The sequence below is a fragment of the Macrobrachium nipponense genome, chromosome 4 (genome assembly GCF_015104395.2).
Source record: "Macrobrachium nipponense isolate FS-2020 chromosome 4, ASM1510439v2, whole genome shotgun sequence".
Lineage (NCBI taxonomy): Eukaryota > Metazoa > Arthropoda > Malacostraca > Decapoda > Palaemonidae > Macrobrachium > Macrobrachium nipponense.
The window spans coordinates 135,425,164-135,447,193 of NC_061100.1; the positions used below are offsets into that span (position 1 = coordinate 135,425,164).

Below are 22,030 nucleotides of genomic sequence, written 5' to 3' on the forward strand. Positions count from 1 at the left end.
CAGAATGAGGCTACAATGTATGACAGGTCCTGTAACCGCCCCCACCCCCATCCACAAGAAGGTTTCCTGTAAGCCCTAAGAGAAACGTGCAAGCCAAAGGCTAAGATTGTGGTTCTTTCTGCTTGGAAATGTTGATGTTTTGTGGTTCAAACCACAGAATGTAGTCGTTACTGCTACGTAAATTATATTTCGACACTTAATATACTGAACGTTGATGCTCTTGCAATAACGGACTGGAAAGGGCATCTGTGGATCAGAAAGAGAATGATTGCTGAAGGTTATATTGAAGTCGAACCAGGCTGGTCAGAACATTAAGATGGCAGCCTCCTCTAAGCTTAACTCGAATGGCACAGCTCTTGAGTCTGTTTCCATAAGCAGAGTTTGTGCCGCTTATACTGGTTTCTTCGTGTACGTTCAGTATTTTGGAATTCTCCTCCTACCTCTTTGGTTCTTCTGGCCCTTGCGACCTTGAAAAGGAAGAGGAGTTAATCGCTTTCTTCGTGGTTAAGCCCCGCCCACTTTCTTCCCTTGTCTATTTTCCTTATCTTTCGCTCTGGCCTATCCCTTTGGTCTCTGCTCTTAAAAAAGGCGACATTGTCCTGAATTATATGAGAGCTCGATTTCTCGTTTAACCGCCAATGCGAAATTTATATTCCCATTTAGAATGATGAGTTGTTCTGTATAATCATAGTATGAATTGTAAGAATGAATGGATTACAATAATTATACATGGCATTGCAGAATACTAGATTAATAATCCACAGATCTTAATCATGATCTGTGGGACTGTAGCACACTTGAGTTACAAATTGTTGTCACGTTCAGCAACCTTGTTTTTGTTTGTTTGTTCAGATGATTATACTGCACCTCGCTACGTAAAATAAGCTCTCAGTCATTATGGTAATGTGTGTCCTTAAGTTATTGTCGCTGGGTAGTGTAACATTTTAAGCAACATGGACAAAGGCTAATGAAATTCTTATCGTAGGCACGAGAGATTCTCCATATTAATCTTTTTCAGTAAGAGCAGATACCACAATACCATGAGTATAATTCTCTCTCTTCTCTCTCTATAGTAGCGATGCGGGTGATCTGCTTAAATTTGAATTAAGTGGGGCTAGTTCTTAATGTTGATGGTCTAGGGTTGACGATTGTATTAAAAATATCAATTTGAAAGAGGATCTCTCTTTCATGTGGGCTCAGAAGGACGAGAAAAAACAGTGAGAATTGGGTAAGAGGAGAGCGGTCTCCTGGTTGTGGGATGGGAGGGGGCAGCGGCAAAAGAGGGTGGATTGGTAGACATATTATTGTCATTTATCTTCGTTAGGGTGGTCCTAGACAGTCAGCGTTTTTGACGCAGCATTTTGGCGCGTCAGTGAGATTGTGCATCATTTTTTGTGAAGATGCTTTCAAGAAAGTACCTTGAAGGGACAGATTTTGGGTGCATTGCTAATTGGGCACAATTATTAACTTAATACCTTCCTTATTTACATTCCTGGGAGACGCAGAACGACGTCATCAACCAGAATGAATACGCAGATTCGTTGTCTACTGTAACAAGGATGACTCTGTGGGTGAACTGAAGAGTCATTGGACTTGCTTTCTGGCGTAATCCACATCTTGAGAAAATTGTGAAGCTGTGAATCAGTTCTATCTTATCCATTAACCTCTCGCTGCCAGTATAATTTTGGGGTAATTTTGCGACGTGACTGTGGGTATGAGAGAGAGAGAGAGAGAGAGAGAGAGAGAGAGAGAGAGAGAGAGAGAGAGAGAGAGTTACAAGGATTAGGACGTCTTAAAAGACTTATTAGTCCGTCCGAAGAGGAGGCATCGTGTGCTCACTTATTTCTAGAAGCAGGTTCCACTGTTCATTCACAGTGTTCTGATGATTTTTTCCATCTTTCTTTTGAACTCTTCCACACTGCTGCTGCTGTTTATGACTAAAGAGAGAGAGAGAGAGAGAGAGAGAGAGAGAGAGAGAGAGAGACGAGAGAGTGAGAGAGGAGAGAGAGCGGAGAGAGACGAGGAGCAAGAGAAGAGAGATTGAGAGAGAGACTAGTAGTAGGTTCAGTGGTGATGTTGTCTGACTAGCTGACTTCTTTATGACAGTACACCTCGTTCTTCCCAGTCACTGCATGCATAAATTCATCATCATCATTCCTCGCACGAAAGGATACACAAGGCTTTGGTCAACTCGGGCGAGTCGTGTCACGTGCCACTTATCCTAATGGCATCCTTCCCATTTTCCTCGGTCACTCGTGTGGCCTGTCCGTCCTTGGGATGTCACACTGGGTTGCCTGTGCAAAATACCATATTTTCTAAGGGTGTCCGTTAACATTTCATGAGATCATTTTTCTTAGTATTTAAAGATTGTTTGATGTCTTCAGTGGGTGACGAACAAAATCAGGATAGCAAGTGCCAGAATTATACCTTCTCTTAAGGATAATAGCTGCGCTTCCCTTCGCAGGACTATCGAATTATTCTACTGATTTATTTCCCCAGCCACTCTGCTCATATTTGTTTCAAGATTTTCCACAGCTCTTGGTATATCTTCAACTGGGAGTGTTAATATGCTTAGGAGTGTATGAAAGCCTTCTCCCCACTTCCATTGGGATTTAATTCTATTATTAGTAGGTTACTCTTACATTGTGTTATGTTTAGGCTTGTATGAGACCTCTCTAGCCGCTTCTATTGTGTATTTTAAGTCTGTTATTACTAGGTTGCCATTAGTTGCAAGTATGTAGTTCGAATTTTCTTCTCTTATTTCTAGGTTACCATCAGTCCCAAGTATGTAATTTAAATTTTCTTGTTTGTATGTTCCTGAGGCTTTCAGACTTGCCTTTTCATATTTTTCAACAGTTTCAACGGCAAAACTGTTCGTTTACTACGCTTTACTTTCACCCGGTCAGATTGTGCTCATTTTTTCCCCCAGTCACTGCAGCATATTTCGTTTTGCTACAGTTTTTTTTTGTTTCATGCGTTATTCATGGCGATCTCATTCCCTTGTGTGCTGCGTGATTTACCATATGCAGTTCCTTTACTTTCTACTGTCATGAATATTAATTTTCGTTTCACCAACATCGTCATCTGACAAGGTCTCAAGGGCACCGAGTCCACGCAACACTACATCATTAGTTTCCCTTGTTACACCGAGATGAGAAATTTCTGGCAAAAGTTGGCGATTTCTCCTTCTGTCAGCACGTCTCCCTGTTCTGGTAGCTGACGGTGAATTTCTCCCGACATTGAAAGCTGTTTGGTTACTTTCGTTGCTCTCCAAACTGCATAAAAGACGTCCTAGGTGCGGTTTTTATGTTTTTGAGCTCGACCAGTGTGTGCCTAACACCGAGCAAGCATTGTCATTCACCTGCCCAGGACAACGACAGCAAATGCATTCTGTAAATCATTATGATTTCCCGGTTTGGCATTCATCTCCGTGGGAGAAGTCCCTGCGTTCCTCCTTGGTTCTCACGTTGGCTCCTCTTCAAAATTGGGCTGGAAAGTATTTCCTGAACAACAACAGTTATACTGAATCCTCCACATGTCGATTTTAATCATTTATACACTTAATTCTACCATTTACAGGTGGTACCTTAGCTCATTGTCTTGCTGGTTTCTTCGTTAACCGGAAACAGCAACAGATATTTAGTACTATTAAACTGCATATTATTGTTTCCAACTCCTCTTGCTTCACGGTTGGAGATCACCAGCCCAAAGTGAACTGCACACGTCAGACTTTTCATAAGGGTGAAGTGCGTGCACATTAAAATTACATTTCATTTTGCTCTTTGAATTTAGAATCGTATTTTTCAAAAGTAATTGAACTCTAGGATTCCTTACAGCTTTCACCTCGATGGAGGCTTGCCAGTTTATTAAATTTCATAGGCCTATTGTGCAACTTTTGCCCCGGACACATTGCCGCCGTTTTGCAACACCCTTGCCGCTGATGCACTCTCAATAAGGTGGTGTAACTTGTCAGGAGAGAGAGAGAGAGAGAGAGAGAGAGAGAGAGAGAGAGAGAGAGAGAGAGAGAGAGAGAGGATAATATCCAGTGTAGTTAACCTCTACTTGGTTTATTTTATTTGTTGTTGATCTTCTCCCAATATGTTGGCGTAACTTGTCTTGAGAGAGAGAGAGAGAGAGAGAGAGAGAGAGAGAGAGAGAGAGAGAGAGAGAGAGAGAGAGAGAGAGAGGATAATATCCTGTGTAGTTAACCTCTACTTGGTTTATTCAATCTGCCGTGATGGTTTACTAGGGCGTGGCCGTTGTAACGTGACAGTTACCGAGAGTCACAAATAAGGGTTTAGACTCATATGAGAGCGCAGGAGTACCGAAGACATTCAAGTAGATACAGTCAGTGTCAGCTTATCCCTCGACGAAAGGCACCGCGCGCAGCCCGAGATAATAATTATGAAAATACGATTATCTTCTTCCCAGCTTTAACCCATTTTTCTATGGGGTCGCCGTTGCGAATGAGTCGTCTACATCGATTTCTGTCCTGTGCATCGTTCTCGTTAATACCTTTCCATAACATTTCTTCCCCTACACAATCACGCCATCTCTTTCTTGGTCTTCGCTTCATCCTTCTACCCCGCACTTCCATTTCCATCGTATGTCTTCCAACATGATGTTCCTCTCATCGCAACAGGTGTCCATACGATTATGATTATTATAATTATATTATTATGGCCATGAGAATATTACCAAGTTTTCTGATGACTTTTTGTTGTTAGTGAATTGTTTAGTTAGTTAGCACCTAATCGTTTTAGCAACAAAGCTTGTGATTACTTATCTGTTAATTATATCTTATCAATTATAGCTGGTTCACTTAAGGTAGATTCGTGGATGAGCCAAATGCTTACGAGATGTTTGTTTGGAAGCCACTGATTGGTTGGTACCGGCAGGTAGGCAGCTCCCAGCCAATCAGCGTCCGCCAAACGAACGTCTCGCAGGCATAGGGTTCGCCCAAGAATCTACCTTAAGTGAATCAGTTATACGTATGTTTATGCTCACCTTTCTTTTATTTTGCATTTTTATATCCCAATCTGTGATAGCTTGCCATTAAAAGTAATAATGTTGGTAATTTACATAAGATTGCGTTCACATTGTAATGATTAACGGCAAAATATTTAAAACCTGACATAATTAAAGAAACTAATGTAGGTTGTTGTCACTCTTCAAAGAGTCGAAAAGGTTCGCTTTTGTAGCCGTGGTTACCATGGTAGATTCACATCAGCCGTGCATCTGATATCTAGGCCAGTCCATTACGACGCTCCTGATTGGCTGTTGATAAGGCAATCACAGGGCTGGAAACTCCTAGTCTCTCGAGAGAGTTCATATAGGCAGGATGTATGTTCCACCTCTCCTGAGGGATACGTTTTTCAAGAAAATCCCTCAGGAGAGGTGGAACATACGTCCTGCCTATGTGACCTCTCTCGAGAGAGACTGAGAGTTTCCAGCCCTGTGACTGGATTATCAACAGCCAATCAGGAGCGTCGTAAGGGACTGTCCTAGACATCAGATGCACGGTTGATTTAAATCTACTAAAGTCCTAAACTGTAAATTGATTTAGGACGTCAATGAAGAGGTAAATTGTGTATCAAACGTTGTTCCAGACCATGCAATATTACAGTTAGAAAACCAGCTGTAGGTGGAACGCTTGTCATTGTAAATCTTGAGCGCAGATCTTGCAACTGATTTGGTTAGAGAATATGGGAATATCCCAGTTATTATTACAGTTTAAACGAATGCAATAGTTTTGCATCTTTCGCGAAATTGCATAGAGCTATAGACCCTCGCCTCAAAGATGATTACCACTTACAGTCTTATTTCTCAAGACTCAAAATTTCCTTTTGTAATATTTAGAATATCATTGGCACCACTGCCTTGGTTTGCCTGGATGCAGTGATTTTAATTTTGTGCTGCGATTTTGGGAGTTCATAGAAATAATTGTTGAATTCTCTTGAAGGACCTCAAGGGAATAAAGCTTATTTTGATATATGATTTAAGAAACCAGTATAAATGACATATAGTTAGTGTCTGTCGTTATATTTCATTAGGATGATGCGTTAATAGTACCGATTACATCACTCAAATATAAATAGTGTTTTTCATTAGTATGGCTAAAGATTACGCCATTAATTGTGATGTTAATACCTGAGTGCCACAATCAATTAAAAGCGCCTCAGTGGCGTGGTCGGTATGTTGCTGGCGTGCCACCTCGATGGCCGCGAACTCGATTCTCTGGCATTCCGCTGAGGGGTGAGAGATGTGTATTTCTGGTGATGGAAGTTCGCTCTCGACGTGGTTCGGATGTCACGTCAAGCCGTTGGTCCCATTGCTGAATGACCACAGGTTCCATGCAACCTAAAAACACCATACAAACAAACAGCCAACTAAATTAGGTTCATGGTGTTCTTTAAATAGAAAACAGAGACACACAAACACTTTGAAGACGTTGAAAGATGACGAAGACAAAAGTTGGCATGAAAACAACGAAAGGAACTTAGGAAAAGTAGCAGAGACTGACTGTAAACTACTGCCTTGGTCATTTTTAGAGTAGACGAAGAAACTGCGAAGGTGTTCGTGTGGGATGGACTCTTGATAGAAAGGAATAGAAGGGAATCCGAGGTCATGAGATGCCGGTCATTACGTAACTGACTTTGGCTATAAAGAATTCCCTCACGTCCTTCATGGGCAGCTTAACTACATGGGCAGCTAGCTCTTCCTGACGGACACATGGACATGAATTGCCGTTCTGACTAAAGATGTCTAATTCTTCCTGCAGTTATCTGTTATTATCCGATGAGACGAAGAACACATATTACTTGGTAATATCCGGGTTGGATCCACCCGGTTTATGAAGCTGGGGTAAGTGACCAGCATTAAATTATCTGGAAGAGTCTGAATGTCCTCAGTCATGTAGCGTCTTTCATGACTAGAATATGAAAATCATGGAACACTTTTTTTTATATTGTATACATGCAAGCTGGATAAAATATGACGGACATTGAAATACCTTTCGGTACTCTGCTTAATGCGTTTTGAACAGGTGAGTATCAGACCGGTTATGTGAAAGTAATGGTTCTTCTTTAGTGAAGCATTACGGATGCTATAGCGGTTGAATGCATTCTCTAGGGCCCCAGCTGGGAAACGTGGCCTTTGCAAAGGCTTTATCTTTAATTAAGAAAGAAAATGTTTCTTTCTTGTGTGATAGACCTTAGGAGAATTTTGTCATCTCATTTCATTATACTAGCAATTTACCAATCCTTTCTAAAAGCATATTCATCTTTTGTTTGTGTGATGTTTTTACGTTGCATGGAACCAGTGGTTATTCAGCAACGGGACCAACGGCTTTACGTGACTTCCGAACCACGTCGAGAGTGAACTTCTATCACCAGAAATAGCATATTCATCTACCGCTTCATAGAAGTAACGCTAGTGTTTTTAACTATGTATGATAAAGTCGTAAAGTAACTAAGTCTACAACCAGCCCCGCTTCACGGGCAGAACCAGTTCCGTTTCAGGTATTCCCTTCTCACCCCCACCCGCTTCGGAGGCGGGGGAAGGTAGGATGAAACCCCATTATAAACCATCTTAGGGGTCCCCACCATAACCCTGCCAAGTTTCATGCCGTGATTGAATGACAGAAGGGCGGACAGACATAACGCCCATTATAGTATAGCAAGATTTTGATATTAACCTCATATGTGCTTCTTTACTTCGTATTTTGCAGTCGCGTGAGATTCCCCACCCTCAGTTTTCTTAATATATATATATTAAAAAATTTCTAAAATATAATATATATATATATATATCTATATATATTATATATATAATATATATATATATATATATATTTTTTTTTTATATAGTTTTTTTTTTTACTTTCCAGTTCCTTACTTCTGTCTATCCAATTAAACATCTTAAGTTTATGTCATTATTCTGGCCTTTCCCCTACACACTCGCTATCGTATCAGTAAATCTTTCGGTGCCAGTTAGCCCACCGTTCCCCATATTGCTCGATCTTATCGTATCTCTCTCCCATTTGTCTAATGTCATTCTCTCTTACCGTCCTCTTCTAAGCCTCGCTCGCTCCGTTTCGAACCACAACCTTATGACCAAGGTCTAAAGACTATTCCTCAGAGCTTGCTCGTGACCTTCGTTTGGTCGTTTGGTACTGCGTGACTGTAGCAACACTGGAATAGATCGACCAATTATCAAAGAAACCATGAGACAGTGACTAAAAATAAAATGAAAGGTATAAATCATTACTGATACTGATTGTGAAGAAGCGACGAAGTACTGACTTACGATAGAATTGCAGGAAACAGCTGCTGAAAGATCACCGCTAATGAGAATGAAGAGACAGGAAAACTATGGTGTGTTCCACGAAGGGCAAACTGCAGAGGACCGCTGTAGTTGCCAATGAGTGAGGTTACAGGAAGTAACTATACTACTGCCAGTGTACCCATTGTGCCTTCGTTCACTTCAGCAGAGAATTATGTGTACCTGTGTGACCCACTGACCTGGTAGTTGAGTGGGTCGCAGCTGGTTTAGAGAAATACATTAGGCAAGCAACCTCGTCCCGAGCGCCTCAGTGGCGTGGTCGGTTTGGTCTTGGCCTGCCACCTCGGTGGCCGCGAGTTCAATTCTCTGACATTCCATTGAGGGGTCAGAGATGTGCATTTCTGGTGATAGAAGTTCGCTCTCGACGTGGTTCGGAAGTCACGTAAAGCCGTTGGTCCCGTTGCTGAATAACCACTGGTTCCATGCAACGTACAATCACCATACAAACAAACAAACAACCTCGTCCTAAAGAGATTATCTGGTTGAATCCCTTCTAAGAAAAAAGTCGTATTGTGATTTTGTAGAAACTGCTGCAGTTAGGACCAATTTCATACTGAAATCTAAGAAAGAATTACACGCGTTACTGTTCCTAACCCTTTTCCTAATCTCAGCTCTCAGTTTATTCGTCTCTTCCATTATCGATAATGTTTTTCGTTTTCTGATTATCTTTTGTATTTCTATGACAATACTTTATAGACAGCGACCGCAAATTAGAGTTTTAAAATATCACAAATCGACATTCCTAATAGGTTTTTGAATTTACTTTGGACAGTCAGTCATCCATATTATATATATATATATATATATATATATATATATGATATATATATATATATATATAGATATATATATATATACACATAAATAATTAAAATGTACAATGTATTTTGAAATGCACCGCAAGGCATTAGCTTATTTTAAGGATGACTAACGTATATGTCAACTCGTAACGCCTGTAAATATTAGGTAGTTCCTACTGATTATACATATTTTCATGTTCTGCACTTTGCGTGATACTGTGTTAAGTTTATTAAGTAAAGGCACAGCCTTTTGGTTAGTTTCATAAGAAGAAATTTTAATAACAATAATAATCTAGCTTATCATTGTCTTCGCCATCATTTTGTGTAATAAAACTTCGCGGTTATATAGCCAACTATAATGCTAACTTAAACACCGATGAGGAACACTGTTCGGGTGTTCGAAAGTCTTTGCATCTGTATTTACCTAGTAATATAGTTTACTATATAATTGTGGAATTTTATTGCACAAACTGTTTTGCACGAGATGGTGAATTTCTTAGCAATCATCATCATCATAAACATCATCTAGCTCCTCCCTCTGTTTACAAATTTTAACCATGTTTGACTTTCTCGGCAGGTACCACCCGAACGCCGACGCTCGCCAAAATCCCCAAGGAGAAAATGCTTCCTCCTACGAGACTAAAATCGCTAAGTATAAGGACGACGACGAGAATGTCCACAAAAGCACCTATCCCAGTAAGTAGAGTCTATTATCTGTTTTTTTTTTTTTTTTTTAATTCAAATATGTAGACATTACTAGGCAACTTCGACGTTTACGACTGAACGAAAAAAAGTTAAGTATACACTGTATATCTCAGTTTACCCAGACCACTGAGCTGATGAACGGCTCTCCTAGGGCTAGCCCGAAGGATTAGATATTTTGACGTGGCTAGGAATCAATTGGTTGCCTAGTAACGGGACCTACAGCTTATTGTGGGATCCATACCACATTACACCGAGAAATAAATTCCTTGTTGGCAGAGAGCAGGGAATCGAACCCGGGCCCTGAGATCAATAGCACGACTGAAGGAAAGGGCAGAATATTATGCTTTGAGTGATTTGCAATTTTCAGTTGATATGCAAACCGCCAAGTCAGATTTCCCTCGTACTTTCCATTGGTGGACTCCACTGCTGTTTTGTTTCAGTGTTTGATAGTTATTTATTGTCATTGGTCAGTTTTCTCTATATTTCTGTTAAGTATTTAAGTTTGGTCATGTGTAGTTACTGGGAATTGGTTGTCCTTGGTCATTTTTTTGTTGTCATTCATTTCCAGTCATTAGAAATGACAAGCATATAGCGGAAATGAAGTGATGAATCCTTAACGTACCTATCCTCACCCTCCCCCTCTCTCTCGATCTGAGCGCTCTCTTCCTCAGACAGTTACTTACATTTCTAGAAACATTTATGTGGTAAGAATATGCGATTGTTTAGCATGCGGCATCCATTTAATATCACTGGAATTGTATATAAACCCAGAATAGCAAGACGAAGTTAATGATTGTCAAGCTAAGACACTGGTTTAACTAATGCTATATAAAGTTAACTTAAAATGTTAGTGCTAATAATGGAAATACAAAAATCTAAACATAGTACTGCGATAGTAAGATAAACATGCTAATGCTATGCAGTATATAGTTTAACAAGCTAACACTACAGTAGTTTGCTACATTTACAAAAAAAAAAGTGATAAATCATATCTTCAACCAAAAAATGCGTGAAAAGTGATGTTTTTTGTTTTTTTGCTTGAAAGCACGAGATCTTGTTACTGTGACACTTTCAACATCTATTTGCATATATTCAAGTCTCTCTCTCTTTTTTTTTTTTTTACACGTGCTGGAGTTCCATTACTTTGTACTTGTCGCCAGTTTTCGTAAATATTCAGTTTTCGTCGTCGAGTGTTTTTCCAATTGGTTTCCATTTATGTATCAACCGCTGTTATTCCCTCCCCGTGAAGCTTTATCATTATGTAATATATCGTGTTATTATGTAATCACGCGGGATCTGTTCGAGTCTATTTCTGTCACATTTATCACCTAAAGTATTTTAAGGCCTCGCTTGGGGTCAAAGTCAAAATACTGCGATGTTGCCTACGTGAAATGCGAAAGCAATAGCTTTACATTCTCCGAACGGTTCGCGCAGAATAAGTCTAAAATGTCCACTGATTTTACGCGCCATAAAAAAACGTCCTCTCTTGATAAAAATCTATTTTACTAACAGATTCCACAATAATGCTTTTATTTGTCCTTTTCTGCTTGAACGGTTGCAAATCGAAGCTGGTCTGCCATGACGGAGTTAGAAAATGGAGACAAATGTGAAAGAAGTGTCACTCTGCAGTGATCTTCAATTGCAACATGGAACTTATATTTGCAGAAAGGCAAAATAAACACAAAAGTATGAAAAGCTCACCAAAGTAACCATGTCTAAAATTATGTCCGTGAAGTTAAACGAAATACCTTGGGAAAAAAACTTTTTAAGAGAGAGAGAGAGAGAGAGAGAGAGAGAGAGAGAGAGAGAGAGAGAGAGAGAGAGAGAGAGAGAGAATCTTCGCTCATTAACTTATCAAAAAGGTCACTTTGCAATTTGTAACATAATATCTTGTAGCAAGTACCTGGCGAATTAAATTTTTGCTTTGCTCTTTTGATTCATCTCTATTCGTATTCCTGATCAAAACCGAGAAAAAAGTAATATATATTAGACATGCTATTTTTTCTATAATGTAGTTTAATGAATTTGTTTTTGGTAAGAGTTGGCCTACGGTATTATTAAAGATACCATTAGTTTTTTTTTTTTTTTTTTTTTTTTATAAATAGTGGCAGCTGCAGTTTCCATCATGAGTGAATCTTGACATGCGTCAGTTTGCCAACGAATCCTCCACTATGATTAATGGATTCTGCAATGAGGACGTTTTTAATAAAGGCCTCCACTTCAAAACCGATTTACAAGATGATTAATGTTCACGTGTCCCTTGAGGACCTTATAAAAGAAAAAAAAACGCGTCGTCCTCTTGAGCATTGAGTAATTATGTTCTTCCGGATGTTCCGCGACTGAAGCGTCACTGTCTGGAAAATTCTGCTCGAAATGATAAATTTATTTTATGGAGGCTTGTTAGGCCACACTATACTTCCCATTCATGTTTATTTTCCTGTTGCCTGCAGAATGTTTCCCACCTGACCAAACGTTGATTGATATGTGTATTAAATTTAAGTTTTGTATAGAAAAAAAAAATTGCGCCGGATTATATGATGGACTGGAAATAGGTGTAAGTCTGACCTAGTATTTTTTCTCCAAGAGCGAAGGTCGTAGGGATAGGCAACCTCATGCCTTCTTCTAGCTAAGTGCAGATGAAAGAACGAAAATCGATAGGTCTGCCCAGTAAAGGAAGAGGAGTTATTTGAGAAAGGAGAAACCATGCCCCGTAGTGGGGTAGTGCCCTCAGTGCACCAAGGTTCTTTGCAGCGTCCCTTCAGCCCCTAGCTGCAACCCCTTTCATTCCTTTTACTGCACCTCCATTCATATTCGCTTTCCCCCATCTTCCTTTCCCGTCTCTCCTAACAATTGTTTCATAGTGCAACTACTTTGAGGTTTTCATCCTGTTACACATTTCAAAACTTTTACTCTCAACTCTCCTGACAACGCTGAATGACCTCGTAGGTTCCAGCGCTTGGCTTTCGGGCTATATTGTATACTCTCTCTCTCTCTTCACCGAACCATGGGAATTCCTCTGGAATGTTTGGATACTGTGGGGGGTCAATGTCAATTTAGTACCCTCCTTGAAAGGACCCTATCGACCCCTCGACCGTCACACTATACTCGACTCGAGTGCCACTTGAGGGCCGAGCCTCGACTTTAACGAGTAAAGGTCAGAATTGTACCGAGGGACCCTAGGAATCTGTTTATTGCAGGATAAAGGATTCGTCTTCGCGAGGCTGTGACTCGACAGATAGCGGAGGGTCACAGGATACCCACGTCGTTATCATTGACTAAGATCCTATGTCATTTTGATGTTTAAAAGGCTGGTCTGTCGCTTCGTTGTTAGATCTTTTTACTTTTTTCCCTTCGTTCCTATTTCTTTATCTTGTTTTCTTATGGGTCTTCCTTACTCCTTTGTTTTTCGTCTTTTTGTTGAAAAATGACGTTAGGTTGCCTTGATGATGACAGATCAGTACCGACCATTGAAGCTTGCAAAAAAAAAAAAAAAGAAAAAAAAATGGAGAGCAGATGTAGCTTCTGAATATATTATTTCTCCAATTCGTTTTTTTTTTTTTACATTAAGCTGTCCCCACCCCACTCCCCGCTGGGGCTATGCTCTTAAAATAACATCATGCTGACGAACAAAGTTCGGTGAGGACATCAAGAAGCTTAAGGGTATGATATGATCGCCACTCATTTTTGCATATTCAGCTTTAGACGGATTGCAAAAGACCTATGAGTTAGGAAAATATTGATGGAGTTGAACCCCAATTCAGAATATGCACTGACAGAAAACCTTTAGTAGTAGTAGATTGCGGGCTTTTTTGAATTGAATTGAATATAGAATTTAGGCCAAAGGCCAAGCACAGGGACCTATGAGGTCATTCAGCGCTTACATGGAAATGGAAAGGTGTAACAGGAGGAAAACGTCGCAGTTGCACTATGAATCAAGAATTAGGAGAGGGTGGAAAGCAAGGTGATGAAAGAGAATATGAAAGGAGGTACAGTAAAAGGAACGACAGTAATTGCAGCTAGGGGCCGAAGGCACGCTGCAAAGAACCTTAAGTAATGCCTACAGTGCACCGCATGAGGTCCACTGCCGCCACTATTCCCCTACGGGGTGTAGGCTTTCTTCCCAGTGTGAAATAGAAGCACATGCTGTACATAACATTGACATCTTTATAAGTTATTGGAATAATCGATTTTCTCTCTCTCTCTCTCTTACACACACACATATATAGAGGATAGATGGCAATCAACAACCAAAATATAGCCATAAGGAACTATTGGAAGACATCTCAGGCATTTGCATGAGGCTAGGCCTTGAAACGCAAGCAATGAAACCATGCAAATACCCGAGACGTTTTCCTATAGTTCCTATGGCTCTCTCTGCCTGTATATATATATATATATATATATATATATATATATATATATATATATATATATATATTATATATATTGCTACTTTCAAAATGCATATATCCCCTCTTTGACTGTATAAAATGTTAGAATTGAATTTTGCAACATTTTTTCAGATTCCTAGATAGCTTAGAGATAGGATGTTTTAAATGTGTGTTCAGATTTCACATAACATAATGTAAAAGAATATATATAATTTAGAACATAGAAAGAGAGAGAATATCTTTGCCTGTTCAAAGTTAGAATTGTTTCAGTAACTTTTCATTTCCTCGAGATTAGAGGAACTCCGAGATCTCCGTTTGCTTTCCTAATCTGTCAACAAGATTCCATCACACCTGTTTTGAACTTAATCTGATTTTCTGCAATACTGGTAAGTTGTTAAGGGATCACTGTTGCCTTTAGAGTATTCAGTCGTTTAGTACCTGTGATGAGGGTTCAAGTGTCTGGCTTTTGTGAGGTGTCAATTAATGAATGGTAAGTGTAGTAACCAGATACTTGGCACTTCGGCACAATATATATATATATATATATATATATATATATATATATATATATATATATAATGTATGTGGTATATAATGTCAATATGGCCCGGTGTTGCCACTGGCCTTATAATTGTGAATGAATATCGAAATACTTCAGTCTTTATCATTCGATAAGAATTTTATCTTCGCAGCTGTTAATAAAGTAACGTCCGCTGAGCGTCTTATATAAACCATATGCTTCTCGATGAGTGAAACTATAAGAACCGATTGCTAGAAGCTCCATAAATGAACCGAAACTAATTAAATTATATTTATTGACACACAACATACAAATGCAAGTTTTCCCAACGCTCGTAAGTCATGAAGTCTGAAGTCCGTTTTCCACTCAGTTATGGCTTTTCATCAATTGGCTTTCGTTATCTCTATAGGTCTGATAGGCATGCGGGCTCTCCATAGCTATCGCCCACCCGCACTGCATATGAAGACCCATAACCTTTAATGATTTGGATTCATATCCTATGGTTCATCCGTAAAATGGAATTGAACGTAAGTAATTGTTCTGCTTCAAAAATAGAATATGAGAGATGACGTCTGAACTACCTCATACACCAATATATGTTAAGTATCATTTGTAGGTTTTTTTTTTTTAACTTATTCTCTGGTATCTTCAACTTGATTCCTATTAAATTGTGACACAGCAGATTTTTATGAAGATTATCTTAAGCAAATCATAGAAAATAATGAAAAATAAAAAAGATGAATAGAAAGATAAATAAATACCTGGTGTTCGAATCGAGTTTGTCTCGTACGCGTTGAGAAAAGCTGCAGGAACGTTGGCTGTGGCTTTTCTAGTCTATCTATACCTCTTCTTGGTACATCCAGTTCCTGTTCCAGAAAAAAATATAATCTTGCATTGTAATCGATTAATGCATCTCTATGTTCGCGTTTGCCCTAACTTAAGCCAATATTGAAGTAACGAAAATGAGTTAAACCGTTTATACCGTAAAAGTACACTTAGTTAACAAATGCAGTTTACACTTAGAGGAACTGATGCTCACGAAAACGAATCTGTTTTAAGTCAAGAATTTGTAAATCGTCCCAAAAGCTCTTGGAATAAATGATTCTAGAGACGATGTGTAAAAGGCAGGTCATGCGTGAAGTGCATAAGGTAAACTTAATTTTACTGCGATTCCTATAATTTTCTTTCTTTTAAGAGGCGGCTCTCTCTTCCGACAGCGTTGGAACCCACCGTTTCTTCTTTTCTCATGATTGGTCTGGGGATTTTTATGATGCCCATCCCATCGGCCTTTGGGCAAAAAACTCATGCAACACAATGAGCTGAAGCCCCAAAAATCTTCATTTTGTATCGGGATATAAGAAGCCACTGTACTATTTTGAAAATTTAATAAAACTGTGAAATCGAAGCAAAGTTCAAGTATTTTGTTATGATGAAATCCGCCCCCCCCCCCCATCATAAGAACTATCACGAGGCATAATTCTACCTTGGCACTGAACGCATACAAGGTTGGTGTTTTTAAAGTTGTTACCAAAAGTAGTCTCACACGCATAAAACTCCTCGCCCATGGCAATAACATCCAGCCTTCAGTTTGAGATGTAAGATCGCCTACTGCGATTTTGTTGCCAGGAGGTATCCATAGCATAGGTCTGAATACAAAATTAAGTCTTGCATGTTGATTGTCATTCAGGGCCGTATTGTTTTTAATTGTGGAGACTAAAGTTTGCTGGGTTTACTGTGTTGTGGGAGAGGGAGACTGAAAACATTACGTATGTCTGTATCTCACAGATTTCGTTTCTCGAAAGTTGGGGCAGTACACCCTTATTTCTCTTCTTATAATGTTTTTCTTAATTTTCTAACGCTATTTTCTTATTATTATTCAGATGGATGTAGATTGGAATGCCAGCATGTGAAATGGAGTAAACTAGGAAAAATAGATGACATATAGGTCTAAAATAAAATCGCATTCTTTATAGGTGTATTATGCTGGTGGAAAAGGTGTTGATAGGAGCTTGGCTTCTTAAACTTATTTTCATTATGTCTAGTTCCATACGCCAGAATGCCGATATGGAAGAATGGTTCAGGATCCTCCTGATTTTCGAAAGCAGCAGTTATGTGGAGGAAGTAATTGGTTTCTCCGAAATTATTGTAACCACCAATCTGCCAGCCAAGGAATGCGACATTCCCAGAAGAAAAAGAAAAATTGTGAGGCCTGTCTCTACCGCTGGTCCTGCTCTTTACTGTCCTCTGGACAATTTGGATTTCAATGGTCACAGAAAAAGCTCAAAAGCTAAAATGTTCTGAAAATATACGAAAAGATTAGATGTTTCAGCATGTTTCCACGCCTCTCCCATACACATAAAAGCATAGAAATATGCAGCATGTAGACCAAGTGTTTATGGACGTAGCCATATCTACAAGTGAGGCCCTCGAGAAGATAAATTATCAGAAGTCAAGTGCCAAAGCACTTTATGGTGTTTATTAGAGCATCTTGAGGGTGCAAAAAGACAAGTTAATATACAAGAAAGTTTGCGGTACTCGATTTAAGACTTGATTTATCCCTGCTGGTATTTGCTTTCATATTGGCACTTTATTTTTGTATTTATTTTTGTAGAAATACATACATGCATGCGATATGGAGTTCATGTGTGTTCGTATGTCTATTTGGATCTACAAAAACACTGCCCACTTGTAGATGTCTTATAAAACAAAAAGCGAAACCGGATTCAAGCGCACTATTTCATTTTCCTGTGGTATACATCTGGAAATATATCCTGCTTCTGTGGTTTTACTCATACATGCGTAAATAAGTACTACAACTGTGAGTTTGCCTGTATCCTTGAATATGCTGAATGGTCATACATTCGGGAAGACTCGGTGACCAACAAATTCCTCCTCTGGTTCAGTTGTCAGATGCGAGACACCTTCTCCCAGCAACTACATAAACACAGGTTCAGCTATATATGCTTAGATGTTTCTGTATAGGCACTGAAAAAGTTATCACCAGTTTCAAGAGAAAGCTGCTGTTTTATTTATTATTATTCAAGATGACCATATCTTCTTAGGAATCAAGATTTAGACCATTACTATGCCCAGTAAGCTGCCCGTTGAGTTTGAACAGAGCCTCAGTCAGAGACAATGGTTCGTGGTTTAGAAATCTATAGACCGTGGACTAGCTGGTCTTATACCATCATGGGTCCTTGCCTGAAGTCCTGTAAGGTAAGGCGTAACATGGAATAAGGAGCCTGGCGGGGCCTCATGGAATTGGATTGACTTTATTCGGTAAAGTTTAATAGAACAGAATTTCCCGAGGCCGACTTTAAAAGTCACGTGTTGAGACCCCTAGTGTCACGCATGAATCTGGTTTGTGTTAGAGATACGCACGAAAAGAGAAGCAAACATTTCATCATATTTTCCCCCCGGTTTTTAACTAACCTCTCATAATGGATTCTTTATCTAAAATATAAACATCATATAGGCCTATGCCAGGCACCCTCATTAGAGCGACGTAGCGTGCATGGTTAATACACCAGAACAAAGGAGCTTCTTTAAGTTTGCCTCGACCATGAAGTGGTCACCATGGATAAGAAGGCGATGTGATAAACTATCCCCAATGAAGTTCTTTTTGTCGAGGACCATCGAGCCTGGGTTAATAAGTTCCTGATGAACGTGATACTTGGAATGTGATAGGGTTTGGTTTACCTCACTGTTATGGAAACTCTCCATATGGTTATGATCAAAAGGCTCTTACACCAAGCCACACCCCAGAGATGATTTGTGAATAAAGGACAATGGATAATAACACCACCCACTGTACTACTTATGTAGCGGGCTAGCGGTATTCATCTTTAATAAGGGAAGGAAAAAAAAATGACTTTAGTACCGGAGTATATTTGGGGATTTCAGAGTGGAATTCTCCAATACAAGATAACTAAAACATTTGCCTATATCTGCTGGGACTTCACACTTCCCGGCTGTCCGCTCAGTCCAGTCCAGCGCTATTATAGCATACTCACGGTACTAGACTCAGGATCGACTTTCAGATTCAGTCGTTGTTGACTGTCAGTCTTGAATATCTGATTGTTTCTTGTTGTATTGGTTTTTCTTCTTCTTTATCCTCGTCTTGATGAAGGCGTGTCCTTTTCCTACAGGGTATTTCATTGGTTGCCGTCGTTTCGTTTCAACCAATTATCTGAACGTGGGCGATGTTATTCACCATTCATCTTCGATAGTGCACCTCAGTCTAGGTGTTTTTTTTTTTTTTTTAACCATATCATACAAGTTTCCTTAACAGCATCTAATCATCTGGCATAAGCCTAACTCGATCACATTCCGTGTACACCGCTCTAAAGATAGTCACTGCATAGGCCTACGTGATGTTTATATCTTCGATAGGGAATTCATTGTGAGGCCAATAGGTCGAGAAATGTAAAAACAAGAAATGTAAATCTTTGCATCTGTGTCTGTGACATTATCCAAGTAATTATTGTCTAATAGCACTCTGTTCAGTGACGTGAGTGTATATATTATGTGTGTTTATGTATATAATAAATATATATGAACATATGTGTAATTGTAATAGCCATAATGCTGTCATAACTTCTTAGCTAAGAAGGCATTGTGGCCAGTACAGTTACATAAGTATCCGGTAAGATAATGGCAAGTAGGATGTATATATATCTATATACGTTAGTTTATCATAAGAGAATGTCATGTGCAAATTCTGTTATATATATATATATATATATATATATATATACACGTATATATAAAACCAAATGGTTAAAGAATGCCAGATAGAAAGCATACTTTTTTTTATTTTCGATTTGTTTACGTACAAAATCACGTGACCGACATAGACTTAGCCGACCCGTTAAACAATACGTAGGCCAAGGAGGTTTGATAGGCCTACTTTAGTATGTGTGTGAGTCCCTATACAGATGAGCCACGCTTAGTATACCTGCGCATTTACTGGCCTCTTCGTATCTTCAAAAAATAAAGGAACGGATCAAAGGGAAAATGGCCATATAACCGAAATAAGGGACACAAAATTATACCATTATACTTAATCATCAGCTTTCTCTTGCTGTCTCCGTTAGGAGAGTAGTGCCGTCAGTGTACCTCATGCGGTGCACTATAGTCATTACTTAAGGTTCTTTGCAGCGGACCTTCGGCCCTTAGCTGCAACCCCTTTCGTTCCTTTTACTGAACCTCCTTCCACATTCTCTTTCTTCATCCTACTTTCCATCCTCTCCTAACAAATACCTCATAGTGCAACTGCGAGGTTTTCCTCCTATTACACCTTTCAAACCTTTTACCGCCAATTTCCGTTTGAGCGCTGATGACCTCATAGGTCCCAGTGCTTAGCCTTTGGCCTAAATTCTATATTCAGCTTCAAGCGGACCCTTTTCGTAAACCCACGCTTAGTTAGATTAAGGCTTCACACTAATCGATGGATTTTGTGCTTTTAGTCCAAGTCTAAATTATATGTTGGCAGAATTGATTGCATTACTTTCATTGATGTAATTGTCTGCTTTTATTAATTTCCTAGATAGTTACGAAACAAAATAAATTTCTACACAGTTTGAGCAAACACAGGCGTGATGGTATTACCTGTGTACTCGTATAAATACTAGTTTAAATGCATGCATTGTCGCGCGCCCAGACTCTAGATTTGGGTCAGGTCATGTTCGAAATACGTCATTATTCATATGGAACAAATTGAAAAGGCTATTGATTTCCCCAGCAATCTTCCATATAACGTAATTGATAAAATGTGAAGTATATAGATAAAATTTCAACGCATTTGTTTAAATATAAAGTAACATTTCAGACTTGTCAATATGCTGGCATTCATTATTGACAGCAGACTGCTTTTATAGACATCCGCCTAACTCATCGTTTGTTGCCATGTGTATATTCATTTTGTTTTCATGTTTAAAAGACTTGAACATGGAACTATATGACAGAGACGTGGACTTGTATGTCAAGTCAAAACTGTTCATCATTACACCAACAAAAGCCAAATTAATAATTCATAACCGTTCATCAGCTGCATAATTACACGAAGTGCAGATTATAAATGCATTGCTCTCCCTGAGAGATTGCTACCATCGTATGTTCATTTCAATAAGTGACGACTTTCAGAACCTTGAATTCTTTCATTATCGTCGTATTTCGGGCCTTGATTTCTCCTTAGGAATTCCTGTGCTTGGATGAATATCGTGCCGTGAATAACTATTAGCATAAGAGTTTTCAGGGTGCATCAAGAAGTCAAATGTGACGACGGTGAATACAGATGATAGCAAATGTAGTAGTCTGTATTCACTCCTGTGTCATTTGTGATGTCTCCATAGTCTTCCATGTATCTCTGTGCCGTATTAGCATTGTATTTTTACGGACAGGGAAGAAATGATACCTGTTTTTTTTTTTTTTTTTTTTGACAAAAATATCTTTTATATGTACAACAGTCTCTCATCGGAGACTAGTACTTTGCCAGTTTCTGTAGAAATTGTGCATCGTTAACCCTAGGCTACAAACCTCGATGTCGTGGAAATAGATTCATTTCAGATTTGCAAGTAAATTATATAAACAGTACGATCAAGGTGGGGATGCTATGTAGACCTAATGAGAACGTGAAATATAAGTTGGAATTCGCGCCACGCAACGGGACAGGATTTAAACTTATAACTATATGTTTTTAGTTAAAAATGTGGTCGTGATTGCACGTTTACACAACAATCTTCCTGACAACAGAGGTGTGAAATATGTCGATAATCGTGAACTGTCCTGAGATTTGTTTCGTACATGAGTATTCTAGGAATACTTATAGCTATACGCCTGTAAACGTAATGGCTGTTACCTTTCCGTCACCCGAGATTTGGTAGCCTAACTACACCAAACTTATCCATATAACATCACGGTAGTCCAGCAGAACTGTTTCTGTATCTTCATATCAGTCTCCAAAATGAGCATTATGTCCGTAGTGAGCAACATCTCTTTTTAATCTCATTTTGGATCCAGTCTCCCACACTAACTCAACCAACAACGATTGCCATCAAACATCACTGATCTAAGTTTGAAACAAGATATTTTAACGTAAATAACTTCAAGGCCAACTTACTTACCGCCAAGAATGTTCAAATGGCAAGCGAGAAATGGTATTGTGCTTACCATGCTTAGCTACTTTCGTATTTCTTATGTTTAGAAAACTCGTTTAGCAAGATCTAATTTTTCCCGCCATATTCAGCGTCTTGTAAACAAACCGACGATTG

At 39.1% G+C, this 22,030-nt stretch overlaps 2 protein-coding genes across 4 annotated transcripts in view; one reads left to right on the plus strand and one right to left on the minus strand.

Moving 5' to 3' along the window:
* LOC135211509 (cingulin-like) overlaps nt 1–22,030 on the minus strand; it is a 359,586-nt gene that overhangs the window by 336,399 nt on the left and 1,157 nt on the right. Inside the window, exon 2 of the mRNA XM_064244814.1 lies at nt 15,521–15,625. The gene's annotated coding sequence lies outside the window, so the exon portion shown is untranslated. The remainder of the gene's footprint in view (nt 1–15,520; nt 15,626–22,030) is intronic.
* LOC135211209 (ammonium transporter Rh type B-like) overlaps nt 1–22,030 on the plus strand; it is a 51,653-nt gene that overhangs the window by 17,407 nt on the left and 12,216 nt on the right. For all 3 annotated transcript variants that reach the window (XM_064244441.1, XM_064244443.1, XM_064244442.1), the window contains exon 2: nt 9,721–9,839. In XM_064244441.1, the coding sequence (XP_064100511.1) occupies nt 9,721–9,839 (119 nt within the window). The remainder of the gene's footprint in view (nt 1–9,720; nt 9,840–22,030) is intronic.